Here is a 12,737-nt window from a genome sequence, read left to right as displayed (position 1 = left end):
CTCTCCATCCTCTACCTGCAAAGGGCTTGGCTCACAGGTTTGCACCGCCATGGCCAGCTTATACAGTGTTGAGGATGGAACTCCCAGTTTCATGATTTAAGATACTGAGTTTCATATCCAGCTCCAGTGAACCAGAATTTCTTTAAGAGAACGTGGGACATCCAGGGCAGTGGGCCAAGCTCTTTGTTTATTGATTGATAAGGTTTTTGTGGAAAACATGCTTTACGTCCACCATGGACAGAGTGAAGAAGCTATGAGACATCTGTGTCACCACTGCCACACAATGGGCATCACTCTGTGCGTGCATCCAGGAATTCTACTCTAGAGATATATTATTATTATTACTATTATTATTATTATTATTACCTTTCTCCACCTTCTTCCCTTCATCTCTTTACTATGGAAGGTGCACACGCATGCCATGCCATTTGTGCAGAAGACATATTTCGGGAGTTGCTTCTCTCTTTCTAGCACGGGATCCCATGGAGTAACCTCTGGTCTTTCTTTCTCTCTCCTCAGTTAACAGTGATGTCATGGCCAGCGACAATGGCGGTGCGGTCAAGCTTCCACAGCTGTGCAAGTTTTGCGATGTGAGACTGTCCACTTGCGACAACCAGAAGTCCTGCATGAGCAACTGCAGCATCACGGCCATCTGTGAGAAGCCGCATGAAGTCTGCGTGGCCGTGTGGTAAGGGGGCCTCTGGAGAAAGGGGGTCTTGCTTTGCGGATTACCTTAGAAGATGCTGTGACAAACACCTGTCCAAGGCAGCTTCAGGAAGAAGGCTTGTTCTGGGTTCCAGTTCTAGGGGGACACAGTCTAACATGCATGGAAAAGATGTGGCTCACAGTCCCGTGTATCACATACAGTGAGCAGAGACTGGAGCAGCTGGACATCAACCATTCATACATCTGAGCCTACTGAGCACATCCAACCATTACGTTTTCTTTCCTGTCTTTCTAAGTCATGTGTGCTCGTGGCAAGAGGCACTCACTGTATGTGCCCCTCCCAACCCCAAATACAGACACTAATATTTCTGTCCGCCCTCCATCAATTATTAAGTCTGATTGCCAGAATGCTTCTTCTTGTGGTTTGAATATGAAACCCCATAGGCTCATGTGTTTGAACACCTGGCCCCAGGTGGTTCGTTTCACCTCTTAGCATCCACATGGTTTGTCCATTTCTAAGCATCTACTTCCTGTTTGTCCATTTCTAAGGGGTTTGATGCCCTCTCTGGCCTCCTCTGGCTTTCATCATTCATATAGTGCACATACAGGCACTCTAAGGTGCACACAAGACTAAAATAAATTAGCATTTAAATAAATATGATGTATATGTAGAACCAATCTCCTGGGCATTTCTTAAAATATATGCTGTACTGTTTATCCTTTGAGCTCTAGGCCAACTTAGTCTCCAGACATATGGATGGCAAAGAGATAACCCATTTCCTGAAGCATAAACCACTCCTATTTTTTCTGTTCTGGAAAAGAAGAACACCCCTCATCCTCTCTGCCACGTTAATTGTTTGTTTCCCCTCCTGTCCTTCCCTTGAATTCAGGAACTTGCATTTCTTTATTTAGGATCTTTCTTCCCATTTTGTTTTTGGAACCAGCTGTTGGCATGAAATGTGTCCCCACCCCCACCCCACACACAAAGAGTGACTTGTGACCAGCAAGCAGGAAAAACAGATCATGGGCTTTAGAAATGGCTTGGGAGTCGGTAAAGTGCTTGCTATGCAGGCATCAGGACCTCAGTTTGATCCCTAGAAACATCCAGTACTCTGGAGCAGAGAAGAAAGGATGCCTGGGGCGTGCTGGCCAGCCAGCCTAGCTAAATTGGCAAGTTCCAGGCCAGTGAGAGACCCTATCTCAATAACCAAGGGGGGCATCCCCTGCAGAATAGCACTGGATGTTGATCTCTGGCCTCCACATGCATGTGGGCACAGGTACACATCTCTGCACACATACATGTATACCAAAGATAAAAAGAAAGAGATCTACCACCATGTCTACAAGGATAGCTATCTTGTCTGTAATCATAATCAGGCTCTGAGGTGAGCAGAAGGTGGAGAGAGATAAACGAAGCCGGTGCAGGAGAGTTTGGGACACTCAAGTGGAAACCACTTCCTAAGGAATGCACAGACTCAACTGCTCTATCCAGAGACTGGTCATTCATCGTCCCCTCTTTCTGTCCCTCTCTCTTGTCTTCAACAAACCTCTGTGCCCCAGGAGGAAGAACGACAAGAACATTACTCTGGAGACGGTTTGCCACGACCCCAAGCTCACCTACCACGGCTTCACTCTGGAAGATGCCGCTTCTCCCAAGTGTGTCATGAAGGAAAAGAAAAGGGCGGGCGAGACTTTCTTCATGTGTGCCTGTAACATGGAAGAGTGCAACGATTACATCATCTTTTCGGAAGGTGAGTAGTTATCCCGGGTAACAGTCCTCCAGGGGAGCACTGCTGTGTGGAGCACGGAGAGGACAGAGGAACTCAAGAAGCAGTGGGCTCCATGCTTGCCCTTCTCAGATTTGATTCCCATCTTGGTACCTGGCCCTGACAAGCAATTTCTGTCCTCCAGAGCGATGGTTCTTTTCCCAAGCTCATTCTCAGGGCATCTGCAGCAGCTGGGGATTGTTAGCAGTGGAGATTATTAGTATTATTTAAAATTTATTTTCTCTCTGTGTGTGTGCATGGATTTGTGGCTGTGTGCATAGTATATGTGCACATTTGTGCTCATGTGTATGACGTCCAGAAGCCAACTTTGGAAGCCACTCCTTAGCAGCCATCCACCTTGCTTTTTGAAGCAGGATCTTTTACTATGGCAAGATTAGTTTGGGCTGGCTGGCCTAAGATACCACTCTATACAGAATTATGGATAAGTAATAAATGCACACATGTTACTGAGATACTTTTAGTTAATTAATTACCCTGTATGTTCATTTATTTTCCTTGAGGCATTCACTGTGCTACTCATTAGCCTGTGATTCACTAAGCACAGCCCAGGTTGGCCTCAAATTTGGAATCTCCTGAGTGCTGGGACTGCAGGCCTGAATATTCTTTGACGTTCCTTTCCTTCATCTATTATTTCCTTGAAATGAAACAGCCTTTGAAAAGCGCAGTTGCTGGAGCCTAAGGAATGTGCACAATGGACCAACAGCTCCATGGTCTGGAGACCCGCCTCTCTCTGACTCCCAGTAGCTTCCCTCATGCCCTTTGGCAAAGAGTTCCTACTGGGACTCATATTCTTGCTGTTTTACATCTGTTTTTTGTTTTTAGTTTTTGTTTTTTTGTTTCCTGCCTGTGTTTTGTGACTTCCAATTAAAACCAATAGCCATGACCTTGACACAAATCCTTTAAAGTATGGATGTTGGGTGCCCTCAGTGTTTGAAGGCATGATGTTACTATTCCAGATGCCCCAACCTCTAGATGTATGTATGTATGTGTGTATATATGTATGTATGTGTGTATAGACAATCTATGGGCAGTCAGACAGACAGACAGAGATTGGCAGGTCTTTTTTTTTTTTTAACCTATCTACCTGCTACATGCCAGTCCCTTCAGAAGAAGGGACAGATTACAGAGAGACCTTGTCATCTAGTCAGAAAGCCATCCAGGTATCCCCAGCCTGAAGCCTGCAGGCTACATGTGCACCAGGATAGCTATGAATAGAGACCAAAGCAATATCATAAACATCCTTAAAACTCTGTAGGATGTGTTTTGTGATTTGTTTATGTTTTACTTTGGGCGTGACTGATTGCATGGTTCTCCAGCATGAACTTTGTAGATCACACTGTCAAAAGGCTGGGCATGTCTGGAAATGTTAAAAAAAAATGGGCCTTTGCTTTCTCTGGCATCTCCTACCAGCCTCCCGTGGCAGCAGGCTTTGTGTGATGTCTGGTGGCTTCAGTGCATCTTGCATTGGCCAAGGAGAAAGAAGAGGAGAAAGCAGCAGAAACAGAGGGAACACTAGCCAGAAACTGCCCGCTCTTCAGAGCTGTCCCCAACACAGCTCCCTAGAACTGTCCCCAACACAGCTCCCTTGCCTTCTCTGGAGAACGCTTTAACTGGGGGGACCTGAGAACCTACCCAATACTCATCTAAATTCAGAATGCAAATTAGTAGAGGGGGTGTCATGATGGCCATCTGACAGCCATCCGTCAGCAAGACTTGATAGGTGCCAGAACAGAAGTTTAGTCTAGCTGGGCGTGGTGGCGCACACCTTTAATCCCAGTACGTGGGAGGCAGAGGCAGGTGAATTTCTGAGTTCGAGGCCAGCCTGGTTTACAGATTGAGTTCCAGGACAGCCAAGGCTACACAGAGAAACCCTGTCTCAAGAAATCAAAAACAACAACAACAACAACAACAAAAAGTGTAGTCTAAGATGTAGCAGGGCAAGTGTTATCAGGAGTGGCTGTCTTATAACCGCAAGATGGCACGCTAATTTTGCAAGACATTTATGTTTCGTTTTTGGTGTTTTATATGTGTACATGTGGTGTCTGTGTGTGTGTGTATGCACATCTGCATACAAGTGTGCACGTTCATGTGGACGTTGATACTGGTTCTCTTTTTCTATCACTTTCAACCTTGTATGTTGAGCCAGACTCCCCCTGAACTCAGAACTCACCATTGGGCTTGGGTGGTTAGCCATCTTTGCCCTGGGGATTCCTGTCTCTGCTTCTGGAGAGCTGGGATTATGAGAGGGTTGCCACACTAGCTGGCTTTATGTGGGTTTTGGGGATCCAAACCCTGTTCCCCGTGCTTTGAATGCAGCAAGCACTTTACCTGGTGTGAAGTCTCTCCATACCTTTTGCAAGTCACCTGCTGATCTCTGCCTTCACTGCTAGGACTCAAAGGCGCTCACTGACCTGCTTGTTTCTTGGTTGGGTTCATTAGTTCCTTTCTTGCCCCATCCCTCTCTTCATTCTTTCCTTCCTTCCTATGTAGATAAAGTCTTATGCATCCCAGGCTGGTTTTGAGTTCATTATCTAACTGAGGATGATCTTGAACTCCTGACCCCCTTGCTCTACCACCCAAGTCTCAGGGTTATTTACGCTGGGCACCAAGCCTACTCAGCTTCTATAAGTGTATTAGCGATCTGAACTCTGGTCTTTATGCTGTGTGGCAAACACTTCATCTACTAAGCCACCTTCCCAGCCACACATTGTTTTTGAGACAGGGTCTCTTGATGATTCAGAACTCAGCAAGGAGGTTACATTGGACATTGAGCTCCAGGGATCCTTCAGTCTCCACTTCCCGGATGTTAGAGTAAGTGGCTTCAGGTCCGTTCTGGCATCTGGGTTCAACAGCTGAGTTCCAGCCAGGCCCTTTGAACACAGCATCCAGTAGCCTGGGTACCACACCACAGGCACACTGGAAAGGCTTGCTCTGTTTTAATCTGTGTCTCTTCCAGTGCCTCTTTTCTCCCCACATACCTTCCCCAGTCAAAGGGAGCATGCTGAGTCTAGGATCTCTAATCAAAGCTAACCACAGCCCTTACATTGCTGGATAATATTACAAATTAAGCACGTTTGTTCCTGTTTTGACTCAGGATCACAGCAGGAAGCTGCTAAATAAGAGTGGGGGGGGGGGCTTTCAGTGCCTTTCAGATCAGTGACTAGAGTAATCACGCTCTGAGCTGGTCCCTTCCGCTTAGCTTCTTCATTTCCACAGAAAGGCTGCTCAGGGCTGCATGGCTACACCATGCTTCTAGCCTAGTGCTTTTGCCTGCATCTCTGCGTTATCGTCAGGACTCCAGAGTCCCCGGCAGCTGTCACAGAGGCCATCTTTGTAAAAACACAGCTGTCCTACTTAGGTTTCTCTTGCTGTGACAAAGACCACAACCAACAGCAACTTGAGGAGAAAAGGGTTTGCTTGGCTTACATCATTAATTCATCCCCGAGGGACGTCAGGGCAGGGACTCAAGGCTGGATCCTCAAGGCAGGAACTGAAGCAGAAGCCATGAGGAGTTGATTCTGATTGTCTTGTTCTCCCAGTGTTGCTCAGCCTGCTTTTTATACCCAGGACCACCAGGAGAGGCATTGACCATGGTGGGCTGGGCCCTCCACAACAATAATTAACCAAGACACGCCCACAGGCCAATCTAATGGAGGCAGTTCCTCGGTTGAGGTTCTTTCTTCTCAAGTGCCTTTAGCATGTGTTAAGTTGACAAAAAACAGACAGCAAACAAACAGAAAATTCAAACTCATCAACACAACATCTCTTGCTCCAAAAGGAATAAGAGAGTGTTTATTCTGAGAGAAGGAGGAATGGGTATCATCTGGAAGCACAGATTCAGGTTGACCTGGAAAAATATATAGTTCTAGAACAGAAGGCAGCTAAATATTGAGATATTTAGTAAGTGCATCACGGGGGTGGGGTAGGCAACAGGCAGACTGGCTATGGTAGAGTGGAGAAATCTCTCCCAATGGTTTTAGGTTCCACCTGATGCTGTCATAGTTTCTGAGATGCTGGAAGAGAGAGGTCTGTGAGTCACTTCACTCAGTCCAAAGATTCTACATGCTCCTCAAAGGATGTCAGGTCAGATCGTGAAGTTAGTGACAGAAAGAGACTAGGGGAACAAAGATATCCTAAGATAATCTTCAATCTATACCTGTAGCATTCTAACCCAACCGTTGGCAAGCTCAGAGTCACTAGTCAGTGGCTCTTCTGATCTGCAACAGGGGTGTAACTTTTCTAGAGAACCCCAGCGAACACTCCTGCCTTACTTGTGCCTCCCTGGTAAGGAGTATGCTTCTGAGTGGGGCAGACCAACTGGGGATCACATCTGAATGGGGCACACGAGCCCATTCAGTGCCTCTAGCGTCTGCTTCATCACAGGGACTCAGGAACACTGAACCATCAGAGCCCTGGTAGTGGGTGGGTGTGGATGTGTCACTGAAACCATGAGTCAGTAGTTACAAGCGGGCTTGATGCTATTCCATAGGACCTGTTGGGACTATTCTATAGGTCTCTTCTTTGGACACAGGATCTCCTCATGTAGCCCTGGCTTGCTTGGAACTCACTATATAAACCAAGCTGGTTTGACAATCACAGAGATCCACTTGTCTCTGCTTACAGAGTGCTGGAGTTAAGAACGTCTATCGACCGACCACCATGCCTGGAAAAGTAATCCTATATTTCTTATTTCTCTTAACAAATCAGCCATTTGAGACTAGCCATATTGGCAGGCGCTGGGCTAAACAGAGAGACGGTGCTTCATGCATACGGTGGATACGTGATAGAGGATGGCTTCCTGACATCCACCTTTGGACTTCCAATGCTCACTCATATGTGTGTGTGCTCACACAAGCACTCACTCACACATACCCCTCTACACGCAATGCAAACATCCACCTTGGGCCTTCACATGCACAGGTGCTCACATACACACCCCATCCCCATCATGTGCACATGCACACACACACAGATAGAGGCAGGAAGAATGGGTGGTAAGCTTATGGGATGCTGAGAGGATGAACAAGCCTCTGGGCTTGGAGAACGTAGCAGAGCAAGCGCAGACTTGGCCCCTGTAACGTTTCCCTTGTTGCTCCAAGGTCATCCTCATTTATACATCCTGGTCTGTACAGGTTGTGGTTGTGTTCGCCCCTGCCCTGATGCTTCCCATCTGAACTGTGTTCAGGTGAAAAGCAGTGTATCACAGGTCACCCTCGCTGTGGCTTGGTATTGTGGGAGAGAAGGCTGTAGAAAATGCTGTGCTACATTAACTTGTGGGCTGTCACTTGCTGTGACACTGAGTATGGCATTGTCATGTATAGAGCTCATCACTGAGAACATTGCTGGGGATTTAGAAAAGGAAATTGCAAAAATGAGAATTTTTTAGATCATGGCTGGGGGACATAACTCATTTGGGAGAGTGTTCATCTACAACGTATGAGGCCCTGAGTTTGAGCCCCAACACTAAAGAATGCTGTCCCTCACTGTTGATTGGTATCAGGACCTCTGAAACCTGCGATATCACATAGGCAGGATCCACAGACCTATAACCAAGGCAACAGCCACCATATTCCCAGAATCCACTTGGCTCACCTCCCACCTTTACCTGTAATTAAGTCATTACCCATATATAAAGAAAGCCCCCCCCCCCCGATCTCTCTCTTCCCCCCTTCTCTTTCTGCTGCCCCCCCCCAATAAACATCACATGGAACTGTTGGGCCTGGTGTGGTCCTTCTGCAACCCTGTGACTGTCAAGAGCATAACACTCACCTGTAATTGCAACACTCAGAAGGTGGAGGCAGGAAGATGAGAATCCGAGTTCAAGGCCAGCCTGAACTACTCGAGACTTTATCTCAAAAGAAATATGATTTAAGTAGGTATATATTGGGTGGCTTATAGTGGCCCTTCTTGGCTACATATGGTTGTATCCAGCCGTTGGCTGAAGGGTAGATGTTTCTGCTGGTGGAAGTAAGAAGTTCCATGTGTTCTCTGCCTAGGGAGAGTTGTTCCTCTTTTTAAATAATAATTTACGTTCTGAAATTATAATATAATTACATCATTTTTCCCTTCCCTTTTCTCCCTCTAGATTCTCCTATACACTCTCTCACTCTCAAATTTCAGATTCTTTTTTTATTTTTTTAATTGTTACTCGAGTATACAGAGAGAGAGAGAGAGAGAGAGAGAGAGAGAGAGAGAGAGGCATGCGCACACACAAAATAAATATTTTTTTTTAAAGAAAGAAACCAGGACTTTCCAAACCACTTCTGACTCCAAGTGCAACCTTTCCCATTCTGTAGGGAAGCAGCTCTTTGTGTCACATAGCTGTGTGCTCTGCTGGCTTGCATACCCACCGCTGCATGCAGACTTTAGCGGTTAGCATGGGGACATCGTGTAGGCTCACTTGAGGTGCTGAGGTGATGGGAGGAAAACAGGGTCTTCTAACCACACTGCTTCATTCCCTCCTCTCTGACTGTTGTAGAATTGCTTCTTTTTAAACTAAACCAGCCTCACTCTGGCAGGAAGACAAATGATTTTTTTTCTTTTTCTCCCCCCTCACCCGCCCACCCCCGAACAGTATCAGACATGTGGTTTCCTGTCTATGTTTAACTTTGCTAGCAGAACATCTCAGCCAGCTGGTTCCCCCTGGGCCCACTGCAGCTTTAATGGTGGGGCTTCACACTGTCCAGTGAGCCCATTCTGTGTGCACCAGATGCTTTGCACACGTGGCTGACTTCAGGGCGTTCCGAGTGAGAGCAGTTCAGAAGTGTTGTCCCCTGCACCCTGATCTCACCTTGAGGCTGCCCAGCCCCAGCCCCAGCCCCAGCCCCAGGCGACCAGCTTCTTAGAAGAAATTGGGGGTTTTGCTGTTGTTATTGCTGTTGTTGTTGTCTTTGTTTTGGTTTGGTTCTTGGTTTTGAGACAGATCTCATACAGCCCAGGCTGGCTTTGATTCTTTTACGTAGTTGAGGATGGCCTTGAACATTTTATCCTCCTGCCCCTCCTTCTGCCTCTCCTTCTTGAGTGCCTAGATGGCAGTCCTGCGCCACCAGGCCCAGCTTCTGGCCTGCTCGGGATACAGCCCATAGCCTCATGGATGCTAAGGCTCATGCTCTGCCAAATAAACTATAGTCCCAGTCGCAGCCTCATCCCAGCCCTGGCCTCGTCCCAGTCCCGGCCTTGACCTTTCTGCTTTTTCTGCCTCTGCTCTTAGGTGCAAAGAGCAAGGTGGGCTGTGACAAGCCTGGGCATGGCCTCTGGTTACACTTGGTCTTTAGATTGGGCACTTGGTCCTCAGAACAGCTGCATTCCAGCTGTGCATCTTAGTTTTGAGAGGAAATGAGGCAGATTTACTTTCTGGACTAAATGCAGAATTTAAAACAAAGGAAGGAAGGAAGGAAGGAAGGAAGGAAGGAAGGAAGGAAGGAAGGAAGAAAGGGGTGCGAAAATGTGGTTGAGAAAACATTGTTAGAGTATGTAGAAAACTGTAGATTAAAATCAGCGAGTGCAGTTGTCTCCCCGAAGACTACTCCATCATTTGACTGCTGACCCAGAGCTGAGAGAGCCTCTGGCTGTGTATAAACCTTGGCTAGAGAGCATATCCCAAATCCTTTAGCACAATCCTAACTGGACAAAGAAATACACAAACTGCACCACAACTCAGGCGGGCCCAGCATAGGGTGTGTGTGAGGTAACTCAAGGTAAAACAGCTCCTTTTTGTAAACTTTTTCCCCAAGGTGGGGTTCTGAAGCTAGCTGTGGGGGCAGCGGGGGTGGTGAGCATGCACTTGTAGAACCCCATTCTCCATGAGTCATTGCGGGGCACACAGGGCGTCCAGAGTGTGCACAGTCTGCCCTGAGTTCATCCACTGAATAAGAGTGGTCACTGCAGCAACTGGACCCCAGGGCTTGCAACAGCAGTGGCTGTAAGTTTATGCTCCACACGACTCATCCATATGTGTCCCACAAACTCCACACCTGTGGGTGATGGCAAAATGGCTGCTGTGGAACTGTGCGTGCAAATAAATAAATAAATAATAAGAAAGCACTCGAAGAAGCTGGCCAACTCTGTGAACTGGTTTCTGTTCCTACCCGGGCTGAATTCCAGCTGTATGCAATCCGAACTTCTCTACATATAGCCTGGCCACCTGGCTTTGGAAGTCTTCTCTGACAGGAAGCTGCTCCGGCCTACTGTTATGTAAACCCTTTTTGCTTATTCATTATGTTTATTAAAAATAACGATAACCTAGCTGGGGAAGATGGCTCAGTCAGTAAAGTTGGTAGGGACTGAGAACCCACATTACAAACCCAAGTGTGGGAGTGTGTTGTTATTTGTATGCAGTCCTGGGGAGGGGGAGGCAGGACAGGAAGATGCCCTGGACTCATTCACTCAGCTCTGCTCACTTCCTGAGCTCCAGGCCAGCAAGAGACTCTGATTAAAAAGCAAGGTGGGTAACTCTTGAGGAACACCTTAGGTGGGCCCTTGTCTCATGGCTGTGCACCAGCTCACACACATATACACACTATAAAAACCTTGACTTTTAATAAAACAGTTTGCATTTGTCCTTCTCATGTAAGGAAAGCTATATATGGGCCTGGAACGGCTCAATGGTTACTATAGAGCACTTGTTGCTCTTGCAGAGGACCCAGGGTCAGTTCTTAGCACCCATGTCAGGTGACTCACACCTGCCTGTAGCTCCAGCCCCAGACAAGCCTAACATAGTATCATTTCATACACAATGGATCTGAAACTCAGACATTTCTTCTGTTTTCCCAGTCAGGTCCACATAACTGCCTGGGTTGCAGTGTTCAACACCAAGGTGCTTTGTAAATTCTGCCTTAGCTGTGCAGGTTCTGGCTTAGATGGTCTCGGACCTGGTATCAGAAACGTTTATCCTCCCTCCCTCCCTCCCTCCCTCCCTCCCTCCCTCCCTCCCTCCCTCCCTCCCTTCTTTCTTTCTTTCTTTCCTTCTTTCTTTCTTTCTTTCTTTCTTTCTTTCTTTCTTTCTTTCTTTCTTTCTTTCTTTCTTTTTTTGAGACAGGGTTTCTCTGTATAGCCCTGGCTGTCCTGGAACTCACTCTGTAGACCAGGCTGGCCTTGAACTCAGAAATCTGCCTGCCTCTGCCTCCCAAGTGCTGGGATTAAAGGCGGGGGCCACAAACTTTTTTCCTAAGCCCCCAGGATATGCCAACATGTAGCCAACACCAGGAACAGCTGGACCCAGAATAATTGTTCTGCTAGAGTCTGCGTCTTTCTTTGTATTCCCTGTGTATTCCAGATAGAGCGACCTTAGTGGGTAGAGGCCATTCACACAGAGAGAGCCAAAATTCAGTTTATGGTTAAGGAGAAAACAAGCAAGCCTCGTTATCTACGCTGACCAATCTTGATAGGAACAGGATTATGTTTTCGACTAATTAGAAGTTAGTTCAGTGAGGCCCTGGTCGGCATCTATGGCTTTAGAAGAAACCTTGAGAATGTGAATAGGGACAGGGATGTGATGACAAGGACCGAGAGGGTGCCCAGGCAACAGGGTCACAGTTTAGGGTGTGAAGTATCAGGCAATACCTGGCACTGTGAAGGCACTGATGATATTTATAGTGCACAGTCTTTTCCAACGCTGGCCCAGCTCCCTGGAGAAGACGATAACCCCTGACTTCAGTGCGTCTGTGCCTTTAGGATTCCTGAGCACAGGCAGGAGACAGGCAACCAGGAAAATGATGGAGGAACCAGACCAAGGCAGCTGGGTCACAGAACATCCTGGGTCAGCGAGCAGAAAGAGAAGATCTCCAGTGCTCAGGACCCCAGCCCATGGTAGCATGCTGCCCATGTTCAGGGTGGCTCTTCCAGCCGCTGTAAATCCAATCTGGAAACACACACACGCGAGCACACACACGCGCGCGCGCACACACACACACACACACACACACACGCACATGCACACACACTCCCACGCCCAAAGCCTTATCCTGTTGGCAGTTATAGAGTCTGTAGATTGACAGTGTTAACAATAAAAAGGAGTTATGTTGAGTCAGGATAATACAGGTTTCTGGGCATAAGCCCTGAGCTAGTACATGAAGAAATAACCACACTCTATCACTCTTGGCATTAGCTTTGTGATTCAAGTCTTTTCTTTGGACTCCTAACCAGGGCTTGTGTGCTGTGGGTGGTGGGAAATATCTAACCGTACTTGTTGTTAGGTTACCTTTTTGCTGCAGGTCAGTGATCAGCTGCCCTCCGGTTGGTTCAGCTTCTACCTGACTGCTCTAGCCCTCAAACTGCTCTTGCTCA

General features: G+C 47.2%; 1 protein-coding gene across 2 annotated transcripts in view; it reads left to right on the top strand.

The window, feature by feature from the left end:
• Window positions 1–12,737, top strand: part of Tgfbr2 (transforming growth factor, beta receptor II) — an 87,669-nt gene that overhangs the window by 43,131 nt on the left and 31,801 nt on the right. For both annotated transcript variants that reach the window (NM_029575.3, NM_009371.3), the window contains 2 exons: window positions 520–688; window positions 2,227–2,417. In NM_029575.3, the coding sequence (NP_083851.3) occupies window positions 520–688; window positions 2,227–2,417 (360 nt within the window). The remainder of the gene's footprint in view (window positions 1–519; window positions 689–2,226; window positions 2,418–12,737) is intronic.

Source organism: Mus musculus, chromosome 9, assembly GCF_000001635.26.
Source record: "Mus musculus strain C57BL/6J chromosome 9, GRCm38.p6 C57BL/6J".
In the NCBI taxonomy this organism is placed as follows: Eukaryota; Metazoa; Chordata; class Mammalia; order Rodentia; family Muridae; genus Mus; species Mus musculus.
This window is presented reverse-complemented; position numbering and strand designations above follow the sequence as displayed.